Below are 19,226 nucleotides of genomic sequence, written 5' to 3' on the forward strand. Positions count from 1 at the left end.
GCGGTAAATAAAGGTCAGCGAGGTGGCTGCCACATGCTGATCTCCTGGGCTGGCTGACCCATCTACTACCCCCAAAGACCCTTGGGGTTCTGAGCACTGAGCTGGAGCTCCCCTGGTGTCCCCACTGACCGCTCACCGGGCCGGGATGTGTTAGGATGGACACTGTTGACTACTCGGCTCAGCAAAGCCCGCAGCTCACCACCTGGAGAGCGGCCAGGGCAGCCACATGCTCACTAAAGGCTCGGCAGTGTGAGCTCTGGGCTAAATGCTGACAGCTGCCTCCAGGCCCTCCCCCAGGGGCCCTGCTCGGGCCTAGATCCCTCCACCCACCATGAATACAGTGTGCTGGGCTCCACGGCCTGACTGGGAACAGAGATAGTGCCCGACACAGAGGGAGCTTGTTTGGGGGCTGCGGGTTGGGATGGATATAATTTGGTGCCAGTCAAGAACCTAAACTCAACCTCTGAAGTATGGGGTCTGGAGTCCCTGGACTAGGCCAGAGCTCAATTTAGGTTAAACTCCCTGCGTATGACCAGGAGTCCTTAGACTGCTTCTGGGCTGGAGCTACTACAGCAATAAAGATCGTAGAGGGACACTAAGAAGAACTTCTAGAAATGCCAAAAGAGGAAGCCTCAGGGGGGCTAAGGAGATGAGACAAAGGCTGGGCAGAGCTAAGGAATCTGGCCTTCGCCAGCCCTCTGCCTAAAGCCCCAGCTACCTGGGCCGTCTTCTGTAACTATCCTCTCCCTGCCTGGGGTCCAGGCCTGAGCACAAACCAGGCAACCCCTAGGCTGGAGCTGGAGACCTAATACGGTTCTAGACTCTTCTGAAGCTAGCTCTAGGGGAGGGGTGGTGAACATGGCTGGGAGGTGAGTGGGCAGGCAATCCTACCTAGAGTTGGGGAGCAGAGTAGTGTCCTGTGGGGGCCACTGGGAAAGGGGCTACCATCGATCTCCCTTCATTTCCCATTTCACTTAAGCTCCAAATCAATAAAATGCACTTTTCTACTTGTTCTCCCCTATTCCCCACCAGCCTCAAGCTCACAGAAAAAGCTGTCTCTCGCCTTGGACCCCTTTTGGGGGCAGAAGCCCCACCTCCTTGGAGATTGTGAACTTGAAGGTGGGAATAAAAGGCAAGGAAGGTACCGAGGGTTGGAAGAGAAGAAAGGTCAACAGTCAGGGCTCCAGGCTCCTGGGGAAAAGTTCAGACGTGGCCCCAAAAACCCCCACCACCCTGAGCCCAGGGCTCTGTTCCTATGGACTGCTAGTGTTCTTCACTACTGTGCCAGGCACACAGCAGTGTCACAGTGCGAGTGCTGGAGCTAGTTGTTTGGGTTCAAATCCTGGCTCTGCCTCTTATTAGCTGTGTGACTTTGGACAAGTTACTTCACCTCTCTGGGCCTCAGTTTCCTCATCTGCAACATGAGGCTAATAAAAGTATCTACCTTATAGGATTGTGAAGATAAAATGAGATGATATTTGTAAAGCACTTAGTGTCTGCCCCATGATAAGCACTCTGTAAATATCAATTGTTAGTTTAAGAAGTACTGATCAAGTCCTTATTGAAAGAGTGAATGAACGAATTATTGGGAGGTGGAGACAAGAAGAGTGAAAGCCTGAGAAAAGAATCATTTTATCCCTTCCTCTGACCCACACCTCTGCCTCTCATTCTAGGCCATCCAGGGACCTCATTGTTTTAGAGGAGGGCGTTTCCTAAGGCAGATTCTATAGCCTCTCCCTTGCGCATCATTTCAGATCTCCGACCCCTCAGAGCCAGCCACAAAGTGCTTCCTGATGCCTGATCTCCGTCCCTCCAATTCCCATCAAGCTCCTTTCTCACTTGGGGTCAAGCAGGCTCTTTCTGGGTTGGGGGCAACATTCCTGTTCCCCAGCCTACCTCTTAGGCTGGGGAAGATTAAGAGCAGTAGCCTGAGGATCACTTTTCAGATCCAGGGAGTATGTGTGTGTGTGGGGGGGTCCCTCTAATTCAAAGAGACCCAGTCCTGACACCACGTGGGTGTGAGAACTTTCTCTTCTTCCCATTATTGGCTTCCCAGATTTTGTCCTCCCCTCCCCCACCCAGGCCACCATCCCTCTCAGCCCAACTCCTTCCCCTTGAGGGCTGTTTCATCAGGTTTGAAACTAAAGAGAGGGCTACTGCTAAGGGCCCAACTAACTGATGGGCACCTTGAATTTCTTCAAAGTGCTTTCTGACCATAAGCTTGTTTTACATAAAAACTGGGTTCTTCTCTGACACGCTGCACCCCATTCTGCCCTCTTCTTCACTTCCCTCAGCACCCAGCCCCCCAGACTCCAGAGCTTCATGTTCAGGATCGCGTTCAGCCTTCCTCCCTTAGATAAACTTCCTTTCAAAGCCCAGCTTAATCCTCTCCCCAATTTCAAGCCTCCCCACTGCTATGGGGGCGGGGGGCTAGGAAATTTGGCTGCTGGGCCAAGGGGGAGGAGAGCAGGGAGGACAGGGGGCTGCCTGAGCTGTGACCCACCCCGACTCAGACTCCAGATTCTCCCAAGTTCTTTGTGACACAAAAGGTAAACAGAAGGCCTGGCTTACTCCCGCCCACCCCCCACAGATCTCCCCTCCCCCAGCCAGCCAGATGGGCCGGCAGGCTGGGGGGAATGGGGAAAGGGCAGATTGTGCAAAGGAAAACAAAAGAGACAGAGAGACATCAAGAGACAGGAAACACCAGGAGACAGAGAGAATTAGTGGGTGAGAGATAAGGGAGGGAAGCATGGTGACCTCAGCAACTGCGAGAGCCTGGGATGGGAGTAGAGAGAGGGACAGGCGGGCTGACCACACGGGGATGGAGAAACAGAAACCTGAGAAGTGACCCTGAGGCCAAGGAAAGGGAAGCCAGCAGAGGGACAGGGACAGAGAGGGCCGAGTGCAGACTCAAACTCAGAGACAAAGAGGCCAAGCAGAGGAAGGCCTGAGGGATCAGGTGGAGATGAGAGAGAAAGTACAAGTTTCTTCACCCCACCCCTACAGTTAGTGCATTTCCCTCTGGACAGCTGCCCACTTTCTGGTACTGGGGACGAGCCAGAGCAATTCTCCCACTGGCCCTTCCCCTCCCCTGGTTTGCCAAGCCCACCCTGCGACCAGGCCCCAGCCCAGCCAGCCCCCAGCCTGCCGGGTGCCCTCCTCACCTGCACTGCAGAGGCTGACTGCTTGCTGTCATTGTTCCCTGGGGAGCTCAGGCCAGAGGCCTGCTGTAGCAGGAACTGCCGGGCCACCTGGAGAGCCTGCAAGACAGGGTGAGTCAGTGGGCCTGTCCCAGCAACTGGGGGCTGCAAGGCAGAGCAGTGAGTGCAGACCCAGGATTCGGGGAGTTTGGGGCAGTACAGGGGAAGAGATCAAGGTAAGGCAGAAGGTCTTGGGGGTGAGGCTCCTGGGGTCCACTTGGGCTTGGGGACAAGGAGAAAAGTAGGAGCTGTTCGGGTTTGGGGAATCAGAGCCTGCAGGGACTCACGAGACCTGGTGAGGTTTGCTGCGCTCCATGGGGTTAGCAAATGGAAGGGTCCGTGGTCAAACAAGGGGGTGAACTCAGGGCATTAATCATAGGTACTATCTGTCAAGCATCTATGTGTCAGGCAGGAAAAACTATCCTCTTCCCTTCAAGTTCTTCTGGCTGAACAAATAATCAAATTAACACAAGACTGATGAGCAGGAGAAAAACATGTAAAACTGAGTAACACCAATACTGCCTGTATACATGGGAGAGACCCAGGAACAGAGTAACACGCCAAAATGGTGGAAGCCATCACTTAAATACTTCCTTCAGCTAAAGACAAAAGATGATTTGGGGCGTGGAGAGTAAGTTCCCTGAGGTGACTAGGAAAAGCACAGTAAGCAAGGGGAAGGTTGTTATGCAGATTTAAGCCCAACCCTTCTCCAAGGATAGTAAGGGCAGGCCAGGTACAGTGAGGGAAGCACCCTTACAGATGGAGAGCTCCCTCACAAATGTACACAGTCTTTTACAAAGGGTACCTTCTGCTGGGTTTTCAGAGCTTCTCCCTGGTTTGCCCTTTCTTAAAATCAAACAGCTTACAATAATCAATACCCCAAAGCAACATGTTTTGGGGTGGCAAACTGTTCCCTTTCACAGGCAAGATCTCATTTCATCCTTTCCTGGGAGGTAGGATTAGCAGCCCCATTTCACAGCTGAGGGAATGGTCTCCAGGAGGTTAAGTAACATGTCCAAGATCACACAGCCAGGTTTCAGAGGCAGGATTCGAGCCCAGGAAGCTTGGCTCCAAGGCCATGTGCCTTACTAGGTGGTGGGTCTGGGGGCCAAGGGAGTACCACTCACTTGGAATCCAAGCACACAGCTGGGGGCAGGGGCGGGGCGGAGTCTCAGGGTCTGGACGCTGGCTTTCTGAGTCCCAGGGGTCTAGGTGCAGGGCTCGGCAGCACTGGGGGAACGTCATCAAGTCCTCCTGAAGGCGGTGTGTGAACTAGCACTTGAGCTACACTGACCCTGGTGGTCTGGACTTGGACGTCATGGTGGCTTGGACGCGACTCTGAGCCGGGGTCATAGGAGTAAGACATGTATGGCATTTGAAGGAAGAGCGGGTTAGGGTTAGGGTAAGAGCAGGCTCCAGCCAGACAGGAGGCCTGGGAAGTGGTCGACGGGCTGGGAGAGATTGCGAGGAGTGAGGGATCAGGAAGGAAATTCTTCATAAGGTCGGCTAAGGCTAAGCCGTGCACACACCCCACTCCAGGGTCAGTGGAGGGCTCAGAGGCAGGGGATGTGGGGACCTGTCCCCAATCCACATTCTAGGAGCACAAAACCTGTCTGCCTCCAGGATCCTCACAGACCTCGTTGGGAGCCAGAATAGTTGTGGCCAGGCCTTTGAAAGGGACTCTGGCATCAGGCAGACATGGGTTTGAATCCCAGTAGGATTACCAAGCGGTGTGACGTTGGACTAGCTGTTCCATCTCTGCGTTTCAGTCTCCTGATCTGAAAAACGGTACACTACCCATTTCTGAAATACTAGGAGAATGAAAGGACCAATGTCTGGCACTTAGTTGGCGTTCGTGAAGTGGCTGTCCCTTCTCTTCTCATACATCTCTCAGCAAGTCTCCCCCTTACCTCCTTCAGCCTCTCCCAACACAGCCTCCTGCTCAGCGCACCTATTAAATGGCTCGTGCTTGCCTGTGGCTCACCTGCCTTTGTCCACACACACACCTGCTTGTCCCAGATGGACTTCTAACTCTCCTACCCCACCACAAGCACCGTCAGACGACACCTTGTACGATGGAACACAGACACACAGACCCACTGCCCCTCAGCAAATACTTCGGAAGCATCCACTGTGTACCAAGAATACATACACCCCCCACTTTGCAGCCCTTTCCTCACCAGCATGGAGCAGCTGAGCCTCCCGAGGTGGAAACCCAGTTTACCTTAGAATGGTGTCTACATACACCATGGTGTATCTGTGGGGACACGTCCCCCAGCAAACCCAAAATTCAGGTGAACATGCTCCTCACCAGCCCCCTAGACCCTAGGCTTCCCCTATACCCCACTTTTCCCCTGGACCTTACACCCTGGAGCAGTGGCCTGGGGTTTCTTCTCTTCAAGATTCACTTCAGAAAGTAGACTCTGACCTTTCCTGTGGAAAGGGGTGGCAGGGTGGGGAGAAGGGAGGTGGGCCAGGTGGTCATCAGAAAGGACCTTCGTCTGTCTGCTTGCTTTTAGTGACCTCCCTTCAGGTCTAATGACATGGGTTGGACAACTATTCTTTGTCCTCCAAAGGTGGAGGAGGATAGAGGGGTCAGAGGTCAGGGGGCAAGGTGAGGAAGAGGATGGCTCAGCGGAGATGGTCAGCACAGGCCAGAGGGGACACTGGTCGGGGTGGGGAGGTAAAGCACTTAGCTCCCTGGTGAGGAGAGGGGAGCCGAAGGGAGGGGTTTCCAGGGGAAATTGGGGGGAGCCCCATGCAGTCTCCTGATAGGGGTAGTGGCTGGGGAGTTGGATTTACTCCCCACTGACTCTCTTACTTTATGGTCCCCTGGAGCATGAAATTACAAGATTTAGAGGGGAAAAATGACATGGGTTTGCAATCTTATTCCTGTGAGACCTCCCTGTGACAAGCCCTTCACTTCCCCTCCTGCCCCTCCTCCCACCCTCCCCTTTAGGCCAGATGAGAGAGTCAAGTAAGACCCTAGGGCGGGCCAGTCCCCTCTTCTGACTTCCCACACTTCCCCACTCACTCTTGCTTCATGTTTACTGAGCGCCTGCTGTGTGCCAGGGGCCATACACGCCAGGTGCTAGGGACAGAGAGGGACACAGCACACGGCCCTGCCTAGGGACAGAGAGGGACACAGCACACGGCCCGGCCTAGGGACAGAGAGGGACACAGCACACGGCCCGGCCTAGGGACAGAGAGGGACACAGCACACGGCCCGGCCTAGGGACAGAGAGGGACACAGCACACGGGCCGGCCTAGGGACAGAGAGGGACACAGCACACGGCCCGGCCTAGGGACAGAGAGGGACACAGCACACGGCCCGGCCTAGGGACAGAGAGGGACACAGCACACGGCCCGGCCTAGGGATAGAGAGGGAAACAGCACACGGCCCGGCCTAGGGCTCACAGCTTGGGTGCTTTCATGACAATTGCCTGTTGCAGACTGAAGTGGAGGTGGGCACCAGGTACCAGAGCCTAGAGAAGGGCCTCTCTACCTGTGGAAATCTGGGAAGGCCTCCCAGAGGAGGTGGCATTATTGACTGGGGGCCTGAAGGGCGAGTTCACCAGGCGGATGAGGAGGGTAAGGGTGTTCCAGGCACAGCACCCCCAGAGGAGTGAAACAGCCCAGAGAGTCCAGGGATCTTGAAACTATTCCCAGGGCAGAAAATTCAGTTGTGTGGGGGGTAGTCATAGGAAAGGCTAGAGGAATCCACAGGGGCTCTCAGGTCTTCAGGGTCTGAACTCCTCCAGGCACTTCATTTATTCTCTTTCCTTCATTCATTCATGGCCACCCATCACTCACAAGCCCTGTGCGTAGAGGAGATGGGGTGGTGACAGTAGATAACACAAGGTCATTTTGTGTAATCTGCTCACAGCCCAGCCTTGAACCCATTTAGGGTAATTTGGGTACCACCTAAAAATCACCCTGTAGGTGTGCCAGGGTGGAGATGATGGGGAGACCCTAGGCTTGGGGTCCAAGCTCCCCTCCCAGGATGGCCTGAACATGTCACTAAAGCTCAGTGCACTGCAGTGCTGTTCTAGAATCCATTCCCCATCCCCATCATCTGTCTATACATCCAGACTTCCAGCCAAGGACGGCGCTCCGGGACCCGGGGGTCTCGCTGGCCCAGGATGCCTTCTTCTAGGTGGTCACCCAAGGAATCAGGTAGGTCTGAGACGTCCTAAAACCCCACTCAAGTCACATGCAACCCTCTGAAGTACCAGGTATCAGTGTCTACACCGGCTGCTGGCACTGGAGCCTGATGTCTCATTGGACCGCCCAGCTCTGAGATGATGGCCCCGCACCCTGACAGATCCAGCCCCATTTTCTCTGATGAAGCCACCCAGGTCATAGCCTCCTTGAAACACAGATGTCACATCTGTAAGCCCCCACCCCAGCCACCCCACACAGCAAACACGCCCGTGAAAGTCACTTTAGTCTAGGCTGAACATAGGAGGCAGGCACAGACTTGAGGAGGGAGCCTTTGGATAGTGCCTGGCAGTTTTCAAAGTGCTTCTATAAACATTTAGTTGAAGCCTGAGCTAAGCAGGGGAAGTGTCACTGTCTCCATTATACAGACAAGGAAACTGAGACCCAATGTCCCACGGCCTAGGAGTCCAGGCACCACTGACTCAGCCCCCTTCTCCCCAGACGGGCTGCTGTGAACTCATGCAGTCTGGTAAGGCCTGTGCATCTGCCTCCCAAGTCTTGTGTACCTTCGGCGGTCTGGGTGTGAAAGGAAGGGGAAGCTGATTGAGGTGGGAGAAGACCAAGAAAGGAGTCTAGAAGAAGGTGGGTTCAGTTTCCCTTCCCTAGGGGCCCAGATACCCACATACAGCCTTGGGTGGGAAAAGGCATTTAGAATCCCACAGGGGGAGGCCACCCTGGAAAACCTGGGAGGGAGGGGTAGGTAGGTAGCTCAGGGCAGACTAGAAAACTGAAAGCCCTTTGGCCTCTTAAACCTCATTTTCTCCCTCCCTCCACCTCTTGGACTGAAATCCAAAGGCCCAGCTCTGTGGTTTGAGGAGTAAGGTCTAGTTTTCCTCTAAGCGAAGCAGTACAGGTCTGTTCCGTGCACAGACCCTGGTCGAAGAGATCTGGATCCAAATCCTGGCTACACCATATACTGAGAAACCTTGGGTGAGTCACTTCACCTCTCTGAGCCCGTTTCTTCCTCTGCAAAACAGGAACAACCCTGTGCTTCACTCGCAGGGTTGTTGAGAAGAGTATGTGGAACAATGCATATGGAGGACTTAGCACAGTGCCTGCGGGTCCCAGATGGATATTAACTATTGTCACTTAATTCAGTAATCTCTCACCCTCCCAAGTAGCTCCCGGTTATCTGTCCTATGACACCAAGAAGGACTGGCTAACCAAACCCTCTTCCAGCCTACACCCACCCCCATTCCCCCCCAAGCCTAAGAACTCAGTCTTGCTAATGAAGCTGAACTCTCCTCCCCCCATCACCCATTCAGAAGTCGTTAGCAGGATCTCCACAATTAGGAACAAATGGCTTATAACGGATGGCACCCAGGGAGAGTGGTTGCAGGATGGAAGGGAATAGGGATGGAGGGCAATAAAGCTGGAGCTTTGAGGGCAACAGGGAGCTGCTATGAAAAGAACAAGTTTTGGGTCGGTAAGGCCTGTCATCTCCAGTGAGACCACCCCTTCATTTCTGTTTCTGAGAATTCAGAGGGAGAGGCAGGCATCCTCTGTATGAAAGCCAGGTGCCAGGCTGTTGACCTGCCCTTCCCCAGGCTGGAGGATTCCAGGTCCGTGCTGGGGTCCCAGGCTTACTGTGTGTGGGCTGAGGGGGGGACATGGTTGGTGGTGCTCAGGGAGACAAGTTTGAAGGGCTGAGCTCTGAGAATGGAGAAGCAGACTCACACAGACCACAGGCCTGGTGAGCCAGGACTGTTACAGGGAATCCAGTCTAGTGTTTTCCAAACTGCTGGTCATGATCTAATGCTGGGTCATATTGTCAACTGAGTCAAAAAAAAATAAGAAAAAATATATATACATATGTATATATTTTTAAAATTTAGAGTTAGTAGGTAAACCTAAGTATTGTTTCATGAAACTGTGTGTGCTGGGGGCTCCAGGTAAAATACGTTTCTTCCCGTAAAGCTCAAGCAGAAAGGTTTACAAAGAGCTGATCTGGTTCCCTTTATAGATGAGGAAACGGAGAGCCAGGGCAGGGATGCCCAAAGTCGCAGTGGCAGAAGCAGAACCTGAGTCCCCGGAGCTTGACATGGGACTCTGCACAGGCAAGAGGAGCCAGGAGCTAGCCAGGCAGGATAGAGGAACCCCTAAAAACTTCTGGTTTAATTGGTGAGGAGCAGCCAAAATAAATAAACTCCAAACTTCTTTGTCTTCATCTAACTAACTGTGGCAACATTGGGATCTAAATTGTCTTGATAATTTCAACTGGGGGCTGGCTAGATTTAGGGGCAGGGGCATTAGGAGGGTGTTTGGGAGTGCTGGCCCATCCCAAGCCTGAAAAGCACTCCCAGGAAAGCCCATCACCTGTTCCTCAGGGCCACAGTACGGCTTTCTGTTCATTTATCAATAATTCAGCAAGTGTTTATGAAGCCTCACGGCATCAGCGCGGTCCTAGACATTGGGGACACAGTGACATGCTTTTACGGGGCTCACCATCTCATGAGATGAGGCAGACACTGAAACAGAGAGACAGCACGCTACAAGATGGTGGCGAGCAGTACGCAGTGGCTGGCCGACTGGCTACATGGGTTGTGTGGCCAGAGAAGGCCTCTCGGAGGAGACGTTTAGAATGAGGAAGCAACTCTTCCAGGAGAGAGTGTCCACGGTGGAGGAAAGGGCTGGTGCAAGAGCCCTGAGGTGGAATAAACTTACAGGTGCACCATGAACGGCCAGTGCTGCCAACTGGCCTGGGAGGAAGTCCCAGAGGTGAGCAGGAGCCATATCACACAGGGACAATGGTTTTTTCTATTGCACTTTACAATTGAGGGAAGCGTGCTGGAGGGTTTTAAGTAAGTGAATATAAGGAATTAAGGAAGTGATATAATCTCTGAGGGTAAATACCTAACTCACAGGTAGTAAACAGTAGGTGCCTAATAAGTACTTGAATTAAAGATCTCTCCATCCACTCCTTGAATGCAACTCTGCTGGGGACCAGATTGGAGAGAAGGGGCGCAGGGAGAAAGATCGGAGGTCAGTGGTCCCAACCACTGAAGGTACTGACCATGGGGAGATCCAAGTTCTCCACCAGCCAGGCTTTGTCCTCCAGCAAAGAGACATAAAACAGAAATTACACAGAGAAGGGGGGCAAAGAGAGTGGGGGAGTTGAGACCATAAAACCCCCCGAAGTGATTCTACACCTTTCTCCCTTGGAAAAAAAAAAAAAAGCTTTTTGGAAAAGGCTATAAATTTTTTTTACACCAACCTCGTAAAAATGACATTGGCGCATTCTCAAATTAGAACCATTAAAATGAAAACCAGCAACGCACAAATACAGACAGGCCCACGTGGGTGGGAGACGCACAGCCCGGGTGCACAGCCTGGTTTCAGGGCCATTTCAAGACCCCTTCCCTGCCAAGTGTCTTGGAAATGACTCCCCTCTGAAAGGAAAGGGCCTCTGCCCACCTCGAGATGAGAACAGACAAATGAACCCAACAGTACTGCAAAGTGAAAGGCCCTCCTGGGAGAAACTCCTTGGGTCTCTCCCTACCCTGTGGCCCCAATAAAACCCAGCAGGCTTCGCACCCAGGGCAGTACTTCCGGGGCAGCCTATTCAGCCCCTTTGGGTCTTGGGCCAAGACCAGCTTGGCGGGTGTGCTGGGAAAGGCAGGGAGCCTGGGGAGGAGCTAAAATAGTGTGTGTGTGGTGGGAGGGGTGGGGGTGGCTGTACACCTCCCTTGCTCTCTTACCTCCCAGACGCAGGCCACCTTGTGACCTCTCAGACGCAGGCCACCCTATCTGCAGAGTTCTTGGGAAACGGTCTTAACAAGGTCTGGGTTCAGAGCCACTACCATCACACTAGCCTCTTCTGCAGGGGACTCTAAATGTGGGATTTAGAGTGGGGGCTGTGGCATGCAATTCCCTTCCTCAGGACTCCCATGGGGCTTCTCGGAATAAAGGTGCTTCCCTAGAAAAAAACACTAGCCACGAAGGGGTATCTCTGGGATGCCACTCTCCCTGTTTCAACGCTTCACCTCTGAAGACGAACTCATTCAACCCCCACACCCCTGTCCTCCAGATCTCTCCTGTCCCTAAATTCCTAATCAGTAAGGGTAAGAATTCTGGCCTAAAAAGGGGGTAAGAGGGGAAAACCAAAAAAGCAGGGTTCTCAGAATTCCATATCCAAAGGGAAGGCTGGTGCTAGACTGGGCTTGCTCTTTTCCTAGTGCCAAGAAAGCAGTGGCCTGGGGACCCCTTCCCTCGCCCTGGGCCCTCTCCTCTACCTTCCCCTCCCCTCTTCCTGGAGTCCCCTCCTAGGGAAACTTCCCTTTTCGTTGGACTGGGAAGCAGACAAAGGAAATGGTAGCCTGAGTAACCCAGGAGGGGTACAAGAAAGGGGGGTAAGGCCCTCTCCCCGACACATCCTCTCACAACCCAGCCCCACCACTCACCGGCCTCTTATTTCCAGGCACTACCCTAAGACTAAAGACAACTGTTGACAGAGTGTGTGAGGTGGGGGTGGGGAGGAGCTAATTCACCTTTGAGGCTTCCCCTTCCCACCCCATCCTGCTAAGTAGCTAGGGCAGAGGAGAGCCAGATGGGGGAGGAAAACAAAAATCTCTTCCATTCTTCTTTTGCCCCTCGCCCAACTCCCTGACACCCCCCCCCAATCTCTTTGGAGGGGGGTAAGTTAAAAGCCCATTAAAGTGCAGAGCCCTCCCCATCCCTTTTGAATCTCCTCACAGGATGTGAACAGGGTGGGATTTGGCCCCGGTTACCACAGCAACTGCAGTGGGAGTTCCCAGACGCTAGGCAACCCTCTCCTGACCCTTGCTGACCTGTCACCCCCACAACCAGAGGACAATAGGAGTGCGCTCTAGAGGCCCAGCTCTAGAGGCCCGGGATGCCTTTCAGCACAGCCGCCAGGAGCTCTGCCCACCCCCACCCAGCGGGCCGCTCAGCCCTCCAGGCCCCAAATCCAGTTCTCCTTGGCCAAAGCACCCAGTCTGGCCCCCAAGACCGCCCCAGGCTCAATATCTCCCAAAAGCTCACAAACACTTTCCCCCAGCCCTCACTGCCTCCCAACAGAGGGCCCAGAGGGTATTTGTGCAGCCCCTGGGGAAACCCACACACTGGGAAAATTTTCATACAGGTAAAATCAGATTAGGATAAAATGTGAGGGCAACCTTCAAAGAAAAAAGGCTTCAGCGGGGAAACATGGGAGGAGGGGCAATGAGGAAGGACTTTGCCTTGGTGAAGGAAGGGGATTGATGGGCAGCTGGCATGTCTGCTGGGCCCAGGGTATTCTTTAACAGCAGCTGCGGAATCGCCAACTCCAGCTGGCCAACAGGGTCGCTAGCGCAAAATAAGGTTCAACGTGTGTCTGCTGAATGAATACATACGCCAAGGCCTACCACACCCCCCACACCTTCTTCTCAGGGTAGATTCTCCATGAGGGGCTGAGATTGGAGACTCAGTGAAAGCCCCAGGGACACAGTGAAGGTAGTGTGGCTCTGTCACTCACCAGTAAGGGGGCTGGGGGGAGGGAGCAGGAAGCTGGGGCCTTGACTGCTACAACGGGGCAGCCAGCCAGAGACCCTCTCTCTATCAGAAGGGCCTGGCAGCCTCGCTATGTCACCCCCACCCCCACCCCCAGCCTCTGTTTAAACAAGCTCTGGCCTGCTGTTGCATGGAAACAGGCGCCTGCTCTTGTTCCAAAGTGACGTGGCTGCCCTCTTCAGCACTGTTTGTTTCAGCCTAAAGTCCTGTCACCGGTCTGACTTCTGACTCGCCCTGTTTATCTCTTTCTCTCCTCTGTCAACTCATTACTCCCAAAGGCCAAGCTTGCATTTCCAGGGCTTATTTACCCTGAGCAGAGGGACAGGGACCAACAGACAGATGGACAGAGGGGGAGGGGCTTGGAGACCCAAGGAGGCATAAGGGGATAAGGGGATGGGACCAGTGCGCAGCTCGCAGCGTCCCCGTCTCCCCCTCCCCCCCGCCACACACACACACACACAACCTCCTTCTTGAGTGGCTACTTAGGGCCAGTGGGCAGTGCCGCTTATGTTTGTTTTAAGAGCCGTTTTCAGTTGGGAATGGAGTGCGCTCATTCACTCACCAACAGACGTTTATTTAGCACCTATTAGGTTCCAGGCCTTGCTCCCTCCATTTCCCACAGGGGCTGGTGTGAGTGTGGCAGGAGCAAAAGGGAGGCTGCGCTGAGCCCTGAACTAGGAACTGGGAGAGCTGAGGTCTGGCGGTAGCCTTTACCATGTCACCTGGTCACGTCAGTGCCACCTCTGGCTGCTCCCTCATCTGTGAAATGGGAATCATAATATCCACCTCCCAGGCGATTAAATGACACAGCATATGTGAAAGACCCAAAGCACCAAAGGGACACAAGGTATTTGTTTGTTTGTCCTTGAAGAACTTCCTGGCTGGGACTGAGAGGGAGGAGGAGCCCACTGGGCCAGGCTCTTTCCTATAGTCGCTTTACCCCACAAATAGTCAGGAACATTTGTTGTTGGGAGACCCAGAAAGTGTTATCCCTGAAGTTTGCCCTAAATCCTACTGATTTATATTGGAGATGGAAAGATGGTCTACAGACTTGTTTCATTTTAATTAAAAATTTTGCAATTTTAATTTTGCAGGGTTCTTTTCATAGTTTGGAGCCAACAAAACCTTTTTTAAGTCTCAAGTATTTTCCTTGGCCCCGGGCACTAGGCCCATAGTGAGCCCAAATGGATAAAACAGCCCTCCGCCTGCCTCCAAAATCTCCACCCCAGTTTATTTGTGAAACAGATATAGGATTTTCCAGGACTTTGGGATATTCCCCAAAACAAACAGGAATAACTGGAACGTGGAATATAGATGGTAAGACACGGCATGTGGGCAATGCAGAATGGAGAAACCTGATCAGGACAGACAGTTCTGCCTCTCCCCACCCCACACACCTCCCCAGTTATCCCGATATCTGTTTACTCTTCACTTTAAATAATGTTTAAAAGACACTTCCCAGTTTCAGTATTCCTCCCGCCCCATCCCCCACATTCAAAATTTTTCATTGCTCTGTTTGCATAGAGGTGTGGGAGGGGAAGTTGGCCATACAGAATGGGTGGCCTTGGAGCCTTCTGGTGGGGTATGTTTTGTTATTGATAAAGGGCAGGATTTTGCCCTTTGACCTTCTGTCCCCAGTAGATGGCACAGAGGCTGTGAGTCTCTTTCCCAGAGATCTTGCTTAGGAAGGCTTGGGAGATGCCAGAAAACTCCTAAGGCCCTTCTCTCTGGGGAAAGGAGACAGGCCCTTTCCATTCAAATCTCCTCTGTTCGTAAGAGGAAGTAATTTTTAAAGTCCTCAGTTCTGTTCATACCTGCATCGATCAGTCTGTGTGTACAGGAGTTTCACACCCAAACCGCATCTGATCCTAACAACCCTGTCCTTTAGGCACCAAGCAGGCCCAGGGAGGCCCAGAGCTTGGCCAAGGTCACGCCACTGGTAAGGGGCAGGCTGGGACTTAACCCGGGTTTGTTTAATTCCTGCATTAGGGCTGGCTGACCAACTCAGTGCCAGGCTTCTGACTGCTGCATCTGACCTCTGGCTCCACGGTGTGTGGTGGGAAATGGGCCCCTGGGGGCTAGAGTTGGGGGAGAAGCCCCAGGGTGAACCTGGGGAATAGCACAAGGGCAATGTGGGTACACACATCAGTACACATGAGACGGGTGGGGGCACTGGCGGGAAGGGGCAGGTAGGACCTGACTTTTCCTCATTCCCAGTAGGGCCCCTAAGGGCCAGTGCAACCAGGAGTGATTCGAGGAGCAGAGAATCAAATAAGAGAAGGAGAATCTTAAGGCCAGGGGTGGTTGGGCCGGTTCTCCTGAACTTGTCAAGCATGATTCTCTCTGTTACCCCGGGTGGGGCCGGGACCTAGAGGTCCTGCTCTGTCAGCACCCAACAAGGCTTCCAACCCTTGGGCCTCTGGATCCTCACAGAGGCTAGTGTTGAACTCTGCATTTCAGGGTGGGAATGAAGGGGGGAAAGGGAAGGTGGATGCAGCCCAGAGTTCCCAGTCTGAGCCCCCAACATGGAGGAATGCTTTTGCCTCTGGCCTTTTCCCAGCTGCTCTGGCCCCTGGTGCCTAGAAGTTTAATCTTGTCACAGCTTGGGTGAGGGACCCAGGCAGAGATGAAGGGGCAGGGGGAATGTCTTACAATACAAATAAAGTGGAGGTGCCCTCCACATGCACAGCTCCCCCCCTCCCCCAGTGAACAAACTTCTAAAGCAGGGTCTTTCTCCCCCAACCCCGTTAACTCAGCCACTGTGCAGGAGAGCCCAGGTACTTGCCCACCCAACATACACACCCTCGGACCTGCTGCCCAGGCGTCTGTCTGTCCTGGTGGGCACTGCTGCTACTGTTCTAAGCTTCATGATCTCAGGACCCCGTGTCCCACTTCTTTCTCTTGAAAGCGCCGCTGTCCCCGAGTTAAGGTGGCCACTAGAATGGGAGGTCGCAGAGGGAATAGCTGGAGACTGGACCTTCCCAAGAATGTGAAAGTGGCGCTGCTTGGCCAGGAGAGGTGGCGCCCAGGTGGCCAGGAAGGAGTGGGAAGAGGCCTGGCGTGCCCTTCTCCCGGTTCCGGGTCGCCGGGGAGGGGCGCCAGCTCCTACCTGTTGCTGCTGGAAGTGCAGCAGCTCCGCAGGGCTCATCTCGCCGTTACTGTCTGCGCCGGCCGCCGTGTCCCTGCCCGCGCCGCCTCCGGCAGTGCCCGCAGCCCCGGCCCCGCCGCCGCTGCTGCCATCGGCCTGCCCGGAGAGGCTGCCCACGCCGTTCTGACCAGACGGAGCTGACCTGATTGTCTCCGAGGCAGATTCCACCATCATGTCGCTCTAGCGGGACCTGGAGGGGGAGGAGAGACACGGGGGAGGGGCTGAGGCTCGAGGCTGGAAGGGCAGGGCGGGTTCTACGGGGGTGAGGGGGGGCAGCAACAGATGCCCTTCAACCCACCCCCCAACACCACCACCTAACACTTCCCACCCCAGTCCTGGGGCGTCTCAACTTCCTGGGGGCCGCTCCTGGGTCCCCTCTTGGGGTGCAGCCTCTGCCAATGTCACCCTCCCCATAGGCCCCCCTCCCCCACATTTCTTCGACTTGACTTCCAAAAGACCTCAGCTGAGCAGGGGAGATGGTGGTGATGCCTTTGCCCCGCCCCTCACCCCCCTCAGTTTCCTTAACTTCTTCTGGCCTCTTCCTCCAGACCTGGGTGTGGAAGAGAGGGGGGCGGGGCAGGGTCCTGCCAGGACTCAAAAGCAGATGAGTTATTCACTGGGACTCACCGTATCACACCCCCCTTTACAGGCACAAACACCTGTATTGGCCTTCGTGTTTGTTCCCAAGTAGATAGGGAGTTCCCCCAGGGCAGGGGCCTCCTTCCAGTCTCCTTTCCCAGGGCACAGAAAGGCTCTAATCAATGTTTGTTCCACAGCAAAAAGGGCTGCAATTTGCCCAGAACCTACTGGGAGGCAGACACAGCTTGGCAGAGCAATGCAGTGAAGGCAGTCATGGTCCCACTTCTCTGACCTTTCAATTCTAAAGCTGGCAGGCCAGGGTCTGGCCAAAAGTAGACACTCAATAATTACTGTCTCTCCAGGCACCATGATTCCTAATCACTAGAATTGCGAGTCATTATCATCCTGACTTGACAGATGGGAAAGCTGAGGGTCCAAGGAGTTAGGGAATTTACCCAGGCAAAGAGTCAAGGCCTTACTCCTGTGCCCTCCCCCCCACCACCACCCCAAATGCCTCTCAAGGAGTGGCAGACACATCCCAAGAAAAGGGGAACGGTATGTTTGGGACGGTCAAGGGTACTGAGGAGAAGGCCTGAGCTTCCTTCTACAGCTCATGGAGACTCCACTAGCTCCGGGGCTTGTACACATAGGCTGTGGTGCAGATGGGGGAACTTGAATATGCAGAGCTGTTCTCAAAGTCTGGGGTGTCTCCAACTATCCTCAAAGCCCCTTGAGAGGAACATGGATTTCTGTGCAACCGGGCACAGCTGGTATCCACCACTGATCTTCAGCACATGTCTTAACCTCCCTAAACCTCAGTTTCCTTGTCTATAGAAGTAATTAATCCCAGCCTCTTAAAGTCTTATGACGAGTAAATAAAACAACACAAAGAAACCACCTGGAAGAGTAAGCTTCAACCAACCCCTTCTTCGCCTGCCCTATTTGTAAAGGTGAAGACTGAGGCTCAGAGAGGTCAAAGTTTTGGCTCAGGGCACACAGAGATTAAGGGGCAGAAGTCACTGGAGCAGCTAGCAGGACCTGTGGAAGCCAACCAATGTGCTTTCCTCCCTCCTTGAATCCCTTTTGGACTAAGCAGCCCCCCACAACCACGTGGTCTCCCTGACTCAAAAGGTGGGTGACAGCTTTGCAAGTAGCAGATTAGACAAACTGCTGGAAGAGACTGGATTATTTCCGATTCCTTCCCCAAGGTGGCAGCTCCCAAGGGCATCTCCCTCCTGACCCCAAATTCTCTTTCACAGCAGAACTCTCTTCCCGCACTCTACTGGGCCACATGCTCTGTTTTGTCCCTGCTAGAAGCACAGCAGGTTGGACTGAGGGTATAGAGGGGTGGGGGGACAGAGTTGCTAAGGATCCATGGGGATGCCACCAGTTCACATGTGTGCCATATCACTGCTTTTGTGGCCCCTCTCCATCTGTGACTTCAGGTGTCTGTCCCAGTGGATCTGTGTGGCCTCCTTGCAGCCTTGTATTATTAGCGCACCCCATGGTTGTGCATTTCTCTGTGTTCCTAAGGGCTTATTCCCCCCAAGCCCAGCTGCCGCTCCCACTCCTGGGTTCTGAGAGGAGCTGGGCCAGGGGCAAGGGTGAGGCTGGGGGCGATGGTTCGGAAGAGATTGAGCACTCGGTCTCAGGCCTTAATGGCCATGTCAGCCGGAGGGCCAGTGGCTGCCAAATGATGGATGGGGTGGGCACCATCCTCCACCCACCAGAGCACAGGGCTCTCGCCCCCCTTTCCGCAACCACACAACCCATCCCTCCCAGCAGGCTACAGGGCACCTTCCCCCACTCTGGCCTGGGCCCCAGCTACATGAGGGGGTGGGGAGACGGCAGGGGCCCACATGGCTCTCCCCTCCCTCAATCCTGGCCCTGCTGAGGGTGGAGAGGAGAGCAGCTGCCCGCCCTGATTCCAAGTCTAGCTGCTCTGAGATCTGAGAACTGCTGGGCCCCAGGGGACAAAGACCAGAGCCTCAGGGGTGTGTGTGCACAGGAGAAAGGACAGAGAATCCAGCAGTTACTTTCCTGGAGTAAGGAAGAGTGCCCCCTTTCCAACACTCACACACACTATAAAGTTGTAGATCACACAGCAAGTTTGGAGAAGGGGAGAAAAAGGAGGGAGGATGCAAACAGAGGTGTCCCTTTCTTTTCTGTTTTTTTACTGGGGGGTACATAGTGACACCCAGTGAACAACATAATTGCTGCAGTGTGGCGTGTAATAACAGCTATTCAAGTGCTGATCATTCATATTAAACAGGGTGAAGCAAGCCTCTCATTTGCATGCTTGAGATTATATGCATTTGAAAAGTCATTTCCGCAGGGTGTAAGAATGGCATTAATTCCCATGTGACACGCTCTGCCCCCTCCAGGGGCCTTCACCTCCTCCCATGCTCCTGCTGGCCCACCCAATCCTGTATGGCGGGTGCTCCCAGGCCATCTCTGCACCCTTACCTCTGCCCTGGGACACCTGCCCTCTGAGAATGAGCCCACCAGTGGCCTCACACCTCCTGCCACTTCTCAACAGGGTGTTGCAACAGCAATGAGGTGTTCTCTGC

General features: G+C 53.9%; 1 protein-coding gene across 9 annotated transcripts in view; it reads right to left on the minus strand.

Moving 5' to 3' along the window:
• Window positions 1-19,226, minus strand: part of FOXP4 (forkhead box P4) — a 51,602-nt gene that overhangs the window by 17,695 nt on the left and 14,681 nt on the right. For 6 of the 9 annotated variants that reach the window (XM_081045376.1, XM_081045374.1, XM_081045372.1 and 3 more), the window contains exons 2-3: window positions 16,039-16,267; window positions 3,165-3,260 (exon numbers count right to left, since the gene is read on the minus strand). In XM_081045376.1, the coding sequence (XP_080901502.1) occupies window positions 3,165-3,260; window positions 16,039-16,251 (309 nt within the window). In that variant the 5' untranslated portion in view covers window positions 16,252-16,267. The remainder of the gene's footprint in view (window positions 1-3,164; window positions 3,261-16,038; window positions 16,268-19,226) is intronic. The other 3 variants (XM_081045379.1, XM_081045378.1, XM_081045377.1) reach the window with 1 other exon arrangement.

This window comes from Rhinolophus hipposideros (assembly GCF_964194185.1).
Source record: "Rhinolophus hipposideros genome assembly, chromosome: 3".
In the NCBI taxonomy this organism is placed as follows: Eukaryota; Metazoa; Chordata; class Mammalia; order Chiroptera; family Rhinolophidae; genus Rhinolophus; species Rhinolophus hipposideros.